Genomic DNA, 17,543 nt, shown 5'->3' on the forward strand with positions numbered 1-17,543 from the left:
AGGTTTTTAATTGAACACTATTTTAATACACCTATGTAAGTCTGTTAAAGTAACAAAAGAAACTTTATTCAGTTTTCATAAGTCAATAACGTTTTTTATTATTAATTAAGGCTGATACTTTTGGGAGCAGATTCTAAATAATTGGAACATAATTTATAAATAAAAAAGATCAATTTTAATAAATTAGCAAGTTTGGGAAACGATTAAAAGGGAGAAAATCTGATTTTTCTTTTCTTAGATAACTATTGTTTCAAAAATTTTTAAAATTGATTTTAATATTTTATTCCATTACTGTTGTTGAACAGTTGACCCTAATTTGAGTTATACCACCAATGTTCAACTCCGTTGGACATCATTAATTTTAAATTTTTATTTTTCTAAAATTTATAGTTGATAACTGCTAATTCTAATTTAGTTTCAAGGAGTGCTAAGCTCATTTACGTTTCAGAGGTGGTTAGTTTAATGATAATCACGTTAATAGATCAAAATGATTTTAATGTACTGAGTTCAAGCGTATAAGAATAAAGCTAACCATCAAATAAAATTAACAATCAGAAAATTATTTTCTCACTATTTATGACATAAGTTCAAAAACTGTAAAAAATGATAGCCCATATTCTCCTGCAATCGTGTTTGAGTATTAGTGACATTTATTTCATTCAAATTCTCATTAAATAAATTTGGGAATGGCTACAAATTTGTAATTATTAGCGATTCTAAAAGCTTCCACTTTATAAGTAAAAATAATAAAAATTGAATATAAAAGCGAAATATAGCGTCAAAATATTATTTGTGAAAAAAGTTTACATTTTAATGCTGTAAGATGGTTTTGCCCAGTTTAAAGTAATGAAAAATCTAGTTCCAGTGCTGAAAAGAGGGGGGGGGGGTATTTACGTATCATGATCTGCCACGCTAACTACTATCTTAGCCAAATTTATTCTAAACGGGAAAATTAAAAAAGAAAACTTTGAGAGGTTTGCTCGGAGGTAGCTACGAGTTCATCCCTTTCTGTGATGTTTTTTTAAAAATTTAGTTTCTCTCGGGGGCCGCTGGCAAGAAGTTGCCAAGACTAGGTGATTATTCCGCCACAGACCACGATATCTTCTCTGATGCTGAAAATACAATTTCTTAAGTTTTTAAAATTTCTTTTTTGTCTCTTGTCTCAATTTTAATATTGAGCCCGTAAACAGAAAAAGTGATGAAGCCAACCTTATTAACATTATTCTTTTTATCTTTTGTAGCTTACAGCTTTATTAGTATATTTTATTTTCAATTTTTGTAAAGAATTGTAAATCCCATTTATTTTAAATTCATATTGCTTAATGAACTCAAATTTGCTTAAAAAAACAATGGGAAAGTCTTTTGGCTGATAGTTATACCATATTTTTAATTATACAAAACAATCACTAATTTAGTAACGTATCTCGTCATTACTGGAAAATCGATTATTTGTACGAACTTTCCGAAATTTTTACCGTTAAAAACAAATAAAACAATTTTAAGATTATCTTTTAATACACATAGCAAGTAAAATGAAGCTTGTAATAACTTTAAATCATTTCAGCCTGTCTAATGAATGAAGCTTCAGATTTCCTGTAGTATAATTGGGATTAATTCAATCCAAGGAGTGAGCCGATTTCTCATTACACCACACCCCACCCAGCATGGAGTAGTTACAGTATGCGTGTGTGACAAGATCTGTGATTGGTTATATATTGTGCAGACACACTTGGTATTTGTTTCACAATGAACCCTGAGATGTCAAATCGGTAATCAAAAATTCATGCATATCACTGCTGTACAATATTTTATAACGAAACAAGTTATTGAAGTTATACATTCAAAGCTGGGTTCTTCGGGGGTTGTAGGCCAACATGGCGTGTTGCCTTAGCGAAGAGGCAAAAGAACAGAAAAGAATCAATCAAGAGATCGAAAGGCAACTTCGGAAAGACAAGCGAGATGCTCGCCGAGAACTTAAATTACTACTGTTAGGTATGAATCTAATTATGCACTGTTGTTTTTCAAGTAGAATATTGATTAAATTAGTCTAATATATCCATATACCTGGTTGTATAACATTATTTTGGTATATACTTTTTCGTTCAAGGTTTATGCAATGATAATTGATGTAGATGGGTTCGGATATTTCCGTTCACATTAATTTAGGGAATGATGTTTAATTTGTTCTTTCCCCTATTTCCTTTCAACTAAAACTTAATGTGATTATTCACTGTATGATATTAAGCAGTTTTTATAAGTGTAAATAGAAAATGTAATGGACAAAATTAAAATGATGCAAATATAATTTAAGCATCCACAGGATCTAGAAACTGATTAAAGCGAAGCAAATTAGTAATTAATAGCTTTTAGCTTACATTTTAATAAAGTCGTTTGTTCTTTTAAATGTGCTTATAATAAAAATATCACTTACCATTTATGTTTTAATGAAATATTGAATTTATCATTAGCTTTTTACTTGATTGTTGGAAAAATGAAGATTATATGAATGTTTACAAGTTGTGGTATATCAACTTTATAATATACATGTGGATAATATTTTACATTAAGGGAAAGTATGTTGTTTACATGTATTTTTGAGATGAACATAATCATTCCGATATATTAATAATTTGTATTCAGAAGACTTAAATACTAGGCTGTTAGAAGTTTTAATAAGGTTTCATGTATATCAAGAAAATTATGTTTAAAACATAGTAAAATTGTCTCTAAAGATCACCTTACATATAAAGCACTGTGACAAATAAACCTCTTTTACTATTAAAATTAACTTAAATATGATAAATGCACTTAAGAAATCAAAACAGTTGCAATTATCTGTGATATTTTTTAAACCTTTACTAACCGTTTCCTTCATTTAGTTTTAATACTCTAGTATAAACAATGTAAATTAAGTTTTCATAAGTGGTAGTAAAATATTTGCTTTAAAATTATGTTGAGTACGATGACAGAAAATTAATATGAATATATATATATATAATTGACCAAATTGTTGTGGTATTTTTTAATATTTAAAAAAAATTAAAAGAGAAACTTTCGTGTTTAATTTTTATATTATTTAAGTGAAAATATGGATTGGCACTTAGGTGATATTTCCGTATCCTTATCTGTTGCGCAGACTACAATCGCCGAGGTGCCAGATAGATTTTAAACATTCAATTTTTAAAAAAAAAAAAAAAACATGTGGATGTTTCCTCGGGGGTGGCTATGAGTTACAAATTTCGAGTTGGTCCTTTTCTGTGTTTTTTTTTTTTAAAGTTTCTCGTTGGCCGCTGCCCGGTAGTTGCCAAGACTTGGCGATTATTCCGCCATAGATCATTATATGGATCTCCCCGGCAGCTCTATGAATACATATAACTTAATATTCAGCCAATGAATATTAATTCCCATTAGCATAAGGTATATTTTATATCATTAAGGATTAAAATCTTGTTTATGACTTTTGACTTGTTTATGAACGGAAAGAAACTCATTGAATTTAAAGTTACCTGCTATATTTATTTTGTGTAAAACAATGAACTTACCATAGAGATAAGAATAAAAAGTGTAGGCATAACATAAGCAAGAGTGTGTAGTATTGAAAACATTGAAATGTTAAGGTGAAATGCATTTCACTGACAAGTTTGTTTTTCTTCTCTTGTAAATGTAGTGAGAAATATGTAAAAACATCCACTGAATTTCACTCGTTAGGTATCAAATGTTGATCATTCATTAATATCATGGAGAGGAAGAGTAATAATTTTGTCATCTATTCTAAATTTTAATACTGGGAATTAAATTGGTATAGTAGGGAACCGATTATCCGGAACGATCGGGACCATCGCTATTCCGGATAACTGATTTTTCCGGTTTTCTGAATCTCTACAAAGAGCCGTTTTTTTTAATTGTTAAACCCAACTAAAAGAAATAATATTTGGAAATAATCTTAAAAAGAAGAAAAAACGAAGTAATACACTAATGATTATTTCCAAAATGATAGTAAGGTAAACATCTTTCCAGAAAGAAAGAAAAATCCTAAAATCTTATGAGGAAAAAAAATTAAAAAAAAAAAAAAAAATGGCGGGAAAATGTATCGAATTTCTTTCCGGTTTTTTGGTTTTCCGGTTTTCTGATTTCCGGATAACGGGTTCTGTACTGTACTATGTTTCTTAATATTATAAAATGTTAATTGCATTTGTTAAGTAATTTTTTGAGGCCATTTAGTAATTATTATTTGTTTCTATTTAAAAGCAGGTTTCCCCTTAATTTGTCTATAAATGTAACAGTTCTCTCTTTTTTTTTCTTTTCTCATAGCTAAAGAGTTGGTTGATTTTTATTGAGATAAGGAATTTAATACATTGTTTTATTTTTGGACTTGACAGTTAATGTGTTTGAACACAAATATTGAATTATGAGAGAATCATTTAATGAAGATTGTTGATATAAGCCAAGATATCTTTAATATCACATGAAATGTTTTTGGTAAAATCTGAAGCTCAATTAAGTAACTATTTATTTATAACGGGTTTTGTTTCATAAGTATTAAATATCTGGAATTGAATCTAAATTTTGTTTTAGATCATTAATGTATGAAATAAAACAAATCTAAGTTAAGTTGAATGAACGAAAGAAATATTAAAATTAATTTGAATGCCTGAGTATAAAAATTAAGAGTCTTGATTTAAAGAAGAATCTTAAAATTTTTTGGTCTTAAAATAAGTCCTTAAGGAGAAAGATTTAATAACTGAGCAATAGGTGTTATTTTCAAAGATACTGTGTGCATTTTATTCTGAACTTCAAGCTTAATCAAACCAAATTTTTTCAACAAAATGAAAATCGTATGCATTATATTATTTTTGAATGTAAGATAAATTCTTTCAGTTTTTAATGAGAATGACAGAGAGCAAACTTTTTTAGAGTTTTCTTTGAAAATTAATCATGAATACTTCTGATATCAGTGAGGCGCAACCTGTTTTGATACGGGTCGCAAAAATTAAAAAAAAAATTATTCTAGGTTGGGGCTTAGTAAGTAAGATAAAATTACAATCGTAAAAATATAAAGTGTATTTAGATCCTAATTAAAAGTAACGTGTAATAATTATAAGAAATTACATTTTCCTGCAAGTACTGAACTTTGTCATAAATAAAGTATGCAAAATGAAATTGTTACAACCAATTTCAGGCTTGCATTAGGACAGTAAGTATATACAGTATAGAACTCGTTATCCGGAAATCGGGAGACCAAAAAACCGGAACAAAATTCAATACATTTTCCTGCCATTTTTAAAAAAAAGTTTTTTTCCTCATAAGATTTTAGGATTTTTCTTTCTTTTTTGAAAGATATTTACCTTACCATCATTTTGGAAGTAATCATTAGTATATTACTTTATCGTTTTTTCTTCTTTTTAAGATTATTTCCAAATATTTTTTTTTTAGTTGGGTTCGACAATAAAAAGAACGGCTTTTTGTAACGATTCAGAAAACCGGAAAAATCAGTTATCTGGAATAGCGATGGTCCCAATCATTCTGGATAATCGTTTCCCTACTGTAATATAAAAGCAAGTTTACCAGCCAAAAAAATAAATGAGTAGCAACTTCTTAATAGGGATTTTAAAAACTGAGAAAATTTATAAAAGCTGTTTCACAAATTACTTTCATTGCTAATGCTCTGAGTAGCTATATCAAAAACATTATTTAGTGATAAAAAGTATTCTTGAAAAACCGAAAAAATTATGCTCTCATACCATTTACTATATTTAAGACTGAAATATATTAAATTACAAATCTTATTATCCTTTAAAAAACAAGTTTTTTTTCTTCGCAATCATATATTTGAATGTTCAACCATAAAGTTTTTTTAATAATTAGTTCACCTTATTTATATACACTCTGATTAGATGTAGTAAATGGGTATCAATCTGATCATTATCAAACTAATGCAATAAAGAAGAAAAATAATACTTTTTAGCCTGCATCATGTTCATCATTAGAGTTCTACAATTATGAGTAAAAAGAAGTTTTTAATTTGTAATATCTGGAATACATTTGACCCTGGCCTTGGGACAAATTAATAAGGCAGAGATGTTTTATCTGTAAGATGTTATGCTGAATCCTCTTATTCTAACTTCCCTGCAATATAATGTAAAACTGAAAAATTTTACTATTGTGCATGGGCAGTTGTAGTATTTTTAGCAGTGGCCACTCTTCAAAAATCTTCAATCTTTTTCTCTAAACGTTAAATGTTGATTTCTATTTCAAAAATGAAATGTTATACGAAACAAGTGTGAAATAATTTTTAGAATATTTCAAAGTATTTATGATAATTACATCTTTATTAAAAAAAAGAAATGTATGCAGATGAGGTGCATTTTGAGGAAAAAAGTAGTAACTTGGTGGCAACTGGAATGGAATTTTTTAATTGCTATAAGTTATATTCAGTCGCCTTGTGACCCGTGGTGACGTTTAATTTTGCCCTATACCATGCAAACTACAAATGATGTATTCCAATTTGTTAAAATGATATAAGGTAAAGTTCGTAAGAAAAAATGCTGAATGTAAATTTTTTTTTTACTGGTTTGGAGCAGTTTGTGCAAACTGCGTCAAACTGCTCCAAAACGAAATTTTTTGCACCAGCCTGTTCCAAAATGTTGTTTTATTTCAAAATTGCACCAAGTTTTTATAAAACTCTAATAATCTCATTGAGTGTAAAGTGCAACTTTAGCTCACTTTATTGCTGTATTTATGTGCAAAAGTCTTTTTTCACATGGTATTCGAAATATTGGAATTAAGAAAAACTGAGTGAAAAGCGTCCTAAAAATAAACAATATTGGACATGTATTTATTGTAGAATTGTTGAAAATAGAGCATGTAACAAATTAGTGACTAAAATGTGAAATGCACTTGTTGTAATAACATTATATGTTTGAAAAGTTGAAGTTTGGCAAAAAACTAGCTTAGAGCCACGTAGAATCAAGAGCAAAAATAAAGCAATTTTCAAATAAGTCGTTTCTCAAAACCAAAATTTTTGTTGTAGTAAATCATAATCATTAAAAATATCAGTATTTGTAAGACGTGTCAAATATAAAATGGGCAAAAATATAATATGGGAACTATGGACTTACAATTTAGATGTTTCAGTTTAGATTAGTGCAAATTTAGTATGTCAAAAAGTGATGATCGTAATCAGGATCAAAGAGCATGCAGGGCAGAATTTTTTCATGCAAAGGGCTAACAGAGTGATGTCTGACCTGTCCCATAAATCCTGCCTAGAATGAACCCTGCATTAATGATGTAATGCAATGGTTTTCTAATGGTATTTTGCAAAGCCCTAGGGTTCCATGGAAGGGTTAAAGGGGTTCTGATTCTTTGGACTTTTTTTTTAAACATTTTTAAAACCTGTTATAACATTGGGATCAAATCATTAATCCATTATTTACTTAATACTTCGGTTGTCTTTATAAAGTAATTTAATGCAAAATGTCAATTTTTTAAAATGCAATTTCGCTGATAACATTATATTAAATATATTATTATTATAAGAACAGACATTGATAACAAATGGCATTAGTATTTCGCAATAGTGTTACAAATCAAAATAAAGTTTAATTTGTTTAATAAGGAAGTATGTTTCCTTGATAACAATTTTTAATGTTGCATTTGTTTCTTTGTAGCAATTTTTTTAAAGTTTTCATTAAAATTTTTATTAGTTAATATGTTTACAATTGTCTCTATATATTTTATAAAATCGGGGCTCCACTGAAAGTTCCATAGCTGGAAAAAATTTTGAATCGCTGATGTGATGTTTTATTAATCATTGCTTGTATTTGTGATCCTTGATGGTGAATAAAATTTAATTTAATTAATTAAAGAATTTATTTAGTTTGGTCAAATATTATTGGCATATTTCTTTTCTCTGATTATTTAAAATACATATTTAAACACGATCAAATCTTTTTAGATTTTTCTTCTGCAGGTAACCCGTTTAGTAAATTTTCAGTTATATATATATATATTTTTTTATTTTTTCAGTTATATTTTAAATAAAAGTTGCATTTTTATTATACTCTTTCTATTTATAAATGTAAATTTATATGTTATGTTCAAATCTGCTGAAAAATATAATTTTTCTAGCACTATGCTGCTCTGAATTTAAAAGTTATTTGCTCCAATTTGTCCCAATAACCAAATTAACATTTTCCAAAACACATTTTTTCTGCCCCAAAATTGTTATGCGCTTCCATCCCTGGTTTTATTTTCTGTCTCGATAGAGTGTTGTTAATAAAGGCAGGATTAAAATTTCTAAATATTTTCAAATTTATAATATTTTCACAGAAAAGCTTATGTGAAAGAGTAAAATTTGCTATTTTATTAAATTTAAGATGGAAAGGATTATTTTTTTAATCATCTTTGAACTAAGATAAATCAGCCATAGTAGGGATCTGTCCAGACCAAATTTACTACCGTTTAGCTGTACCTTCACAAATTCAACTTTGGGAAAAAAGGTAGTTTCACAAAATACTTTTTCTTGACATTTTATTTTTATATCCCGCAAGAAACGATGAATCCATACTTTTACCTTATTTTTGTGTTGATTTTTTAATATAATTTTTAATTTTCACAAATTATGTCTAAATTTTAATAAATTGGTACCTCTCAGAAAAACCTAGACAGACCCCTGCATATGTTAAAAAAACTGTTATGAATCTTAACAAAATTGCATTATTAATTAAATTTCTTTTTAAAGTTTGGAAGTAAGAATTACTACAGTAAAATTGCTTTAAATTTAAAAGCAATTGTATCAGGTATTAAGCAGTTCTCTGGTTCGTTATTATTATTCATTTATTGATTTAGTAATGTACCCATTTTTACAAAATGAACTTCTTCCTATCCAAATTTGATCAAGAGTCTCAGGTTTTTGCACTTTTGATTTTTAGATTATGGGGCTGGACATAGTACTTCGTCCATAACACTGTATCAGTAAATACTTCTCGTGCTGTTAAGAGTACTGTCTCGTGTTCTTATAAGTACTTAAATTAGTTTGTTGGTTTTATAACAATAAGGAAGCATATCTTCCATCCAAATTTTGTGTAGCTCAATGATATTTTTTGCACCAGTCTGTTTAATATTTATGAAGCTGAGCCATGTGATAAATAAGTAAAGAAATTTTTTTTTAATTATTTGGCTAGCTGAATGTATGGCCAGAGTGCTAAATACTAATTTGTAACCAAATATTGGGTACATCTACTAATTATTATGTTTAGGTAAACTTCATTCTTTTAAAATGAGCCATAATAACAATTTTCAAAAGCAAACTTTAAATGCATATGTCTAGTCTTACTTAGACTTCAAAGGGTATTTTTTAAAAGACCAATTCGTAAACTAAGTATTTTACTATTGAAGTTAATAATCAAATTATTCTCCTCTGGTTGTTGATCATCATTGTTTTTTAAAATAATTGTATTTTACCTATTAATCATCATTGTAATCATATCACATTTATTCATATATTCACATTTTATCTTTCTACTTTTAGTATTGTTTATAATTCTATCCTGTTTATTTAGTGTAGTAGTTGTAACTCGTAATTTCAGTTTATATTCGTATTTCAATAATTGAAATATATATACTTCAATGAGGGCCGGAATGTTCGCTCTTAGTTAAAAGTTTCATTAGATATTTCTATTATTACAAGAGCTTTTCTCAACTGTTATAATAGGAATATCTAATGAAAGTTCCAAGTAAGACTGAACATTATGTTTACATCAAATAGCTTACACCAATTCTAAGATAAGATTATTTCTTATTGATGAAGTAAAAATAATTTTGTTCAATAAAAAAAATGAACAAGAATTTTAAAATAAATTGCTCTGATATTTGTTTTCTCTTCTGTTTCTATGATTGTATAACTTCTTTAAATGAATTAAATTTTTCCTTTTTCAGGTACTGGGGAGTCTGGTAAAAGTACATTCATCAAACAAATGAGAATTATTCATGGACTGGGTTATTCAGATGAAGACAAAAAGGGTTTTATTAAACTTGTGTATCAAAATGTATTTATGGCCATGCAAAGCATGATAAAAGCAATGGATATGCTTAAAATTCCATACAAAGATCCAAAAAATATGGTATTTTTACTCTTTTTTTGAAAAAAAATTTAGTTATGTTTTGTTTATGTTATCTGAATGGCTTTAATCAATTGAAATTGCTAAAAATTATCTTCTGTACTATTATTATAAGTTAATTGTTAATTTTTACTTTAATGGTTTGAAAAGTTGTTTAATCTTGAATATGGCAATAACTCTGGTTAAATTTGCTAAGGCTTATTGTCTGGTTCAGCATTATTTCTTTAGTTGCACATACATTATTTCTTTAGTTATTTCTTTAGTTACTCATTAGTTACATTTTTGCACCAGAGATTTAAAGACTTTTTTCAAGACTGATTTTTGATGTGACTAAGGCTTGAGTAGGTTAAAAATTACTGAAAGCGAAGATGTTAATCCTGCATACTTAAAACAATAGTTGCATAGCATGATCATAATACATAAGTTAGATTGATTCAATATACATAAACTGTTACTAAGTTCTACGAATGTTTTATTGTATTAAATGTTTTAATAGAAACTACACTTTTTTCAACCTTTGAAAGTTTTTCCTCATAATTATTCTTTTTGCATTTGTGGATTTATTTTCTTTTTATAATTTGATTAATAGTAATTTTAGTGGATGTATGTAAATCTTATTAATAATATGAAAATAATATTTTATTATTTAACTAAGTATATGTAACTTTGTGTTTAATTTAAATCAACTGTCACTTTATTTTAATGGCAGAACCTGAATTTTAAATGTATAAAATCATTAAAACTGGATGTAATGAAAAAGAAAAGAAAATTAGTGGAAGAGTGCTTTAATAATTGAGGTGGACAGTACTAGGCCTACCTCGAACTATCAAGGACTCAAATTATTGATATCATAAAATTTTATAATAATTAGAAATGGCAGAAGTTTTAAATTTCAGTGTAATATATTAAAGCAAAAAAAAAAAAAAAAAAATGATGACCTAGTCACTCAATATATGCGTGTCCATCTCTGTAGTCTGAAAAAATAAAAAGTTTTTAGCAGTCAGGAAAATTTTTTATTATCTACTATGCTATGAAACAAAGTAGTGTACAAGTATTTTGATTTCATGATAATTTATATGAAAATATTGGACAAAATTTTAGATGCGGTGGCACTTGGCATTCGTTGAAATCTTTTACGGCAATTTTTCAAATCTCCAATAAAGATTTCCTTACTTTACGTGACCTATTGAAGCCATTGTAGTTTACTATAATACTTTTTAAAAAAAATAATGTAGCAGTTTGTGAGTGATGACTTGTAACACTTTGATACATAAGCTGTGAGCTGAATTGAAGTTGTGACGTTTAGTATAGTAATTCTTTCACGTGTTATCTAGGTATTTGATTTTCCAGAAACTCAAACAGTTAAGATTTGAATAATCTAGACTTAACTGATGTCATAATTTTCTTTAATACTTCTACTCTATTCTTTATTTGTTATAAAAGTATCAGGTATTTGTAACTCATAATCAGCTGTATCATCTGTTTTAACTGACACCAAAAATTTAGTATTTGTCTTCAGTCTGAGTACTTACCACATAGTTAAACATGAATTCACCATTTAAATTTGCCTTTAGAGTTTCTTTGAATTGAAGGCTTTCTTCAGGTAAATAGTTCTTGAATTTAAAGCTTCATCAAGAGATAAAGTTTAGGATTTTTAAGGAGAATATCAGAATCAAATTTGAAAATCTCTGTAAGATAGTAATGTGTTTATAAGAATATTTTTAAATTTTTTTTCTTCAAAACTTTATAATTCGTATTTATTTTTGTATATTGATAAGTTTCAGTATGGATAATTTTTTAAATTATTGGGTAAAAGCAAAATCCATTGAGTTAAAACAAACTACAAAAACTATTGTATGTTTATTTTGTAGTTTTAGTAGATTGTTTTAACTAAATGTTTTTGTATTTAATATTGTATTATTATACAGTTAAATTGAATATTATTTTTCAGGACCATGCTGATCTCGTAAGATTAGTAGATTACGAAACTGTTACTACATTTGAGTACCAATATGTCGTAGCAATTAAATCCTTATGGGCAGATTCTGGTATTCAAGAATGCTATGATCGTCGTAGAGAGTATCAACTTACAGATTCAGCCAAATAGTATGAACAATTATATTTATTTATATTTATTGATTTTTATAAATATTAAGTTTGCAAAATGTTTGTTTTATAGCTATATCCAATGGATTGTGTTTTTAATAGAAATGTCAATGCAAAGTCTCTAAATTTTGCCTACAATACTTTTAGATTCTAAAATTGATAGCTGCTTACCATAGCCTATTCTGCTAGACGATATTGTCAAACAGCAACTTTTGTTTTTAGAAAAAAGGATAAAAGAATATAAGTTTTCAAATCTTCTGTATTTCATAAGATATTAATGTTATTGATTAAATCTTGTGAATTTTGTAGTTACTTTTTCCCCCAGTTATTTATCGATACAGTTTTAAAAAAGGCTGCATGATTATATGCTGAATGGGATGATTATGGCTTTCATGCATAATTAATGATGCAAGAAGTTAAAAGCACATGTTTAGGGCAAATGAGGTGCATTTTCAGAAAAAAAATTACAATTAAACTTTTAATTGCCATTTTTTATGATGATCTGCCCTGTGGCCAGTGGCATCTGTTAATTTTTCTATATGCTGTATGATGCTATATTTGGAAAGAGATGATTCATTTAGCAATTCTGAGTTAGCTGTTTTTAACTTGTTTACTTTTGGTATGCTGGAAAATTTGTTTTGTTACTACATTTGCATATATGTTGTGATTAAAAGTTTTTATGCAAATTAATTAAGCAAGTTTAGAAGAAATTATAATCATAATAATTGTTTTATGACAGTTCGTTGCTAATATTTATTTTATAATTTTGTAACATCTCAAACTACAAGTTAAATAGATATAAAAAACTAGTGCTTACATTTTTCTCACAAAAGAAAGACAAAAAAGAAAAAAAAATTATTCATAACATCTTTTAAATCAGGCCAAATCAAACTGCAGAGTTAAAAGGTGTTCAGCTTAAATATGTATTTGACTATAAAATAATTAGCAATATTTATTGTTGTAGTTAATTTACATCACACTAGAGCTACACAATGGGCTATTGGCGACGGTCTGGGAAACATCCCTGAGGATGATCCGAAGACATGCCATCAAAATTTTGATCCTCTGCAGAGGGGATGGCACCCCCGCTTCGGTAGCCCGACGACCTGCATGCGAAGTTGAGCACTTTACGGTAGAACAGTTTAATGAGGACCAATACCGCACACCCTCGGTCCCTATGCAGACTAATCCAAGTGGTCACCCAACCGCACACTGACCACAGCCAGTGATGCTTGACTTCGGTGATCTGCTGGGAATGTCTTAACGATCAGTCCACTGCGGGACTAGCAATATTTATACAAATCTTTTTAATACTTGAAAATCTATCTTCTAGAATCTAAAATCATTTGCAGTGGAAAGAAATCTTTTAAAATTTAAAATCTTTACAAAACCTAGTTTTGACACCAGATTTTTTGTCCTACTTATTTTACTTGAAAAGTATGCTATGACAAAAAAAAGGTATTTTCTCAAATGAATTTTATCATTCATTTAAATTCTGCTTCTTTTCAATGCAAATGGAAAAATGATACGAAACTAATGAATTTTTAAAAAGTTTTTAAATGTATTATTTTGGATGGATCACCTTACAAAAATAGTTTTATCATTTGCATTACGCTTAATCTTTGTTTTCGACCAGCTGCAGTAAAGCTTATTTTGAATAAAAATTAAATAAAAATTATTTCTAAAAATACAATACTTGTGTTGCATGTTAAGGGAAAAAAATGTCGACTAACAAAAATGCTACTATATCTTTATTATTTTCTTTTAAAAACGAATGCAAATTATCTTTTAATGAAGCTGAGAAGTATCTATTCTTTCCTGCTTTCTTATATTGTCCTTTGAAGGCCAGTGGCTTAAAAGGATTTCAGTTTTATAAAGCAAATAACTTTGAAATGACATTTCAAATTAATATTATTTTTTTCCCCAATTACTTAAAGAATCATTTCCAACCTCTGGAATGTGACTTTAATCAGGAATATAGTCCTAATAACTTTATTTTCAACTGGCATTATTATTTCCAAATTCTCTGTGTAGTTAAGTATTTCTACAATTCTGCGAGAAAAAATATTTTGGTTGATGAAAAACATGCATTTGAAAGAAGAAAAAAAATTACGTCAGTGTTTACTATACAAAACCATATTTTTAATATAGGTATTGTTCATATATATAAAACTTGTGTTGCAAATTAAAATGATAAAGGTTTAAAAAATTTTAATAAAACTTATTAAATATTATAAGTTTATACTTCAATAATTATTGCTTTAAAATTTATTACAGATTTGTTAAATTATTATGTTTTCATTAATATTTACTAAGAAAATTGTCACTTTTAATATTATTGCTTCACTAAAATGACTAAGCACTTATTTATATACAATATTAAAAATAGTTGTGACTGTTAAATTAAATATCAAAACTATCTTGTAAGTGATTATTCTTTTCTCTCCTTTAGTTATCTGACTGACCTTGACAGATTGTCACGTCCAGAATATTTACCTACTCAACAAGATATTCTCAGGGTGAGAGTACCAACTACAGGCATTATAGAATATCCATTTGATTTAGATTCTATAATATTTAGGTAAAAGTTATTATTTTAAACAGATTTTTTTCTCAAAATTTTTTCAAATTTTTGTGTGTGAAATATTTAATTTTTATCATTGTTTTGTTTATCTCAACTCAGAGTTTAAACTATTGTCAAAACCTTTGAAAAATGCAAATAGAAATAATCAGATCAAATTGCAAAGATTTGTTAAGATAAGAAAAATCTTGTTTTTCATAATTTTCGTAAATTGGTCTTTTTGAAAAGGCAAAATAAAGGAAAATATGCATCTATTATTTGCTCTCCAGCCGCCCTCTTATGTATAGAAAAATCTGAGAACAGAATTGAGATTATCCCATTTAGACCTATAGATTGCGATGGTTACTGGTTTCAGAGATTAAAACATTAAGGTTTAAAAAAGCAATTGAAAAATATATACTTGATTGATAGATTACTATTGTTATATAGAACTGGGGAATAGAATCACAATGAAGCTTAGTTCTGTTTATTTGCATAATTTGACAGTTGGATATTTTGAATGACTGTTGAATGGATTTGACTGTTGATATTTTGAATGACTTTGTTTTCAATATACTATCATATTTCAAATAGAAGATTTTTAAACCAATGTCAAGAACTGGTGTATGGTGCTTTAACCACTGTTTCATTTAACATGATTAATATTGAACTTTTATTCAAAACTGGGCATGCAAGATTAATATTCAGATTTATTGGTTTGAGAAACTTTCTCAAAGTCTTTTTTTTGTGGCCCGCGAACTAAAATATATTAGTTGTCATTTTTTGTGGACTATTTTCGAAAAAATCTATATGGGTTTTTAAATACTTTTAAGCTTTATATAAGTTTGTAATAGTTTTATATAAGTTGCAAACTTATAAGTATATAAGTTTGACAATTTGATGTCAGTTGCACATTAATTGTTTAATACATAGGTGCACATTAAAGTTATTGCAGCCAGAATTTTTTAATATGCAATTAAATATTTTAAAAATCTACTTCTTATTTTAATTTGCAATTCAATACTTTTGTTTTGTACAACTTGATAAAAGCCTGACAGTAATATTTTATGTTCTTTCAAACATAAAAGAGTCCTATATAAAATTTTGATAAAGTTGCGCCCCGCCATTTAACTGGTGTTTTTAATTGCGACACCCGGCCTCATATAACTTGGAAACCTCTGTTCTAGAAGGACCTTAATAATAGCTTTTTCAAACAAAGTGAGAGACAGCATTCTAGTTAAATCTTGGCCTTTTAACCGCCAAGATTTGACCTCATCGCCCAATTTTGAACTACTGAGCATGTTGCTTAAAATATGTATAAAATAGGCATAAAATGCATAAAATATGTTGCAAGTAGGTGAAGAGTTGATTAATTACAGGTTTCTGTGTGAGGAAAATATTGTATCACGAGGGGGTTCGTTTCCACTCCTGATTATATATATACAGCAAAACTTTAGAAATGTGTATTAATTACTTAATTTGCTTTGTATGTTTTTTTTATAGTTTATATTATAAAGTTAATAGAAAATCATGATCCTTTTTTAAGGAGTTAACTGATAATATTTAAATGGCAAATTTACTAATTGTAGATTTGTGCTTTTTCCTTTAGAATGGTTGATGTTGGTGGGCAAAGATCAGAAAGAAGAAAATGGATTCATTGTTTTGAAAATGTGACATCCATAATCTTTTTAGTTGCTCTAAGTGAATATGACCAAATTCTGTTCGAATCAGATAATGAAGTAATTATTTTTTTATTTTTGGTTTTTAATTTTTTCTTTACAATTTGACTCATTAATATTTGATTTTCAGTATGGGTTAACTTAGTTTATTTAATGTTCGTCTGAATCATGCTCAAATGTATTTGAGAAAAATAGTACATTTTATGAAAGATTATAAAAGATAATGTATCATATCTTTTATATTATCAAGTATACTTAACCATAAGCAGAAGTAATATTTTGCAATGTATTTGTTTGTATATTTCAATATACTGAAATTTTATGAATGTGTTTTTTAAAACTGACTGAAACATTTTAAATTTTATTCTACTATTATTGTCATATTTCCATTTTCGTAATCTAAGTATTCATATTTTATTTTTTACAAAATAATTTGGCTTGTAGCTTTAAGCATATACTTGTTGTTTAATGTTTTAAAATTTGAATATTTAGCTTATGATTTTAATTTTTTAACACACATCAAGCTCTTAAGAATATTGCATTTTTATATTGGAGTCTTCTATTATTATTTGTATTTTTTAATGGAAGAAAGTTTATATGTAGTTGAAAGTCAAGGTTGGAACAGCTGGAACTGTTCCAAAACAAAATTTCTGCTACCAGCTACTTCGAAATATTTCTTTTTTCTCAAAATTATGTCAAGCTGCAATTAAAATCTAATAATATTTAAAAAGCAAAAATATCAAATTTAGTCCAGTTATGTGTCAAATTTTAATACAAAGATCAGTCATTGTTCCAAAACAGCAGACAATTTACATTTTTTCTTGATTGTCAATAAATATACTCGCCTGGCAAACAAGTGAAGTTGGTTCCTTCCTCCGAATTAAGCGTGTTAAAAAGTGATTCAAAATTCGCTTGTCTAGGAAATTCACTTGCCATAATAAAAAATGACATATAAATTCACTTGCCATATTGTAATTGCAAAATCTATTTGGCTAGTGAGAAAAAAAATCATTATACTTTGTATTTATTATAGAATCAACAGAAATAGAGCTGCCCAAAAAGTAAATCACTTTTTTGAAA

The 17,543-nt window shown here is 27.5% G+C and overlaps 1 protein-coding gene across 1 annotated transcript in view; it reads left to right on the forward strand.

Annotated features, from left to right (window-relative positions):
- The first annotated feature begins 1,455 nt into the window (after nt 1–1,455).
- Nucleotides 1,456–17,543, forward strand: part of LOC107447572 (guanine nucleotide-binding protein G(q) subunit alpha) — a 32,375-nt gene continuing 16,287 nt past the window's right edge. The window contains exons 1-5 of the mRNA XM_016062506.5: nt 1,456–1,992; nt 9,937–10,121; nt 12,070–12,224; nt 14,677–14,805; nt 16,394–16,523. Coding sequence (XP_015917992.2) covers nt 1,875–1,992; nt 9,937–10,121; nt 12,070–12,224; nt 14,677–14,805; nt 16,394–16,523 — 717 coding nt within the window. The 5' untranslated portion in view covers nt 1,456–1,874. The remainder of the gene's footprint in view (nt 1,993–9,936; nt 10,122–12,069; nt 12,225–14,676; nt 14,806–16,393; nt 16,524–17,543) is intronic.

This window comes from Parasteatoda tepidariorum, chromosome 3 (assembly GCF_982258835.1).
Source record: "Parasteatoda tepidariorum strain Cologne lab strain chromosome 3, Ptep-v5.0, whole genome shotgun sequence".
In the NCBI taxonomy this organism is placed as follows: domain Eukaryota; kingdom Metazoa; phylum Arthropoda; class Arachnida; order Araneae; family Theridiidae; genus Parasteatoda; species Parasteatoda tepidariorum.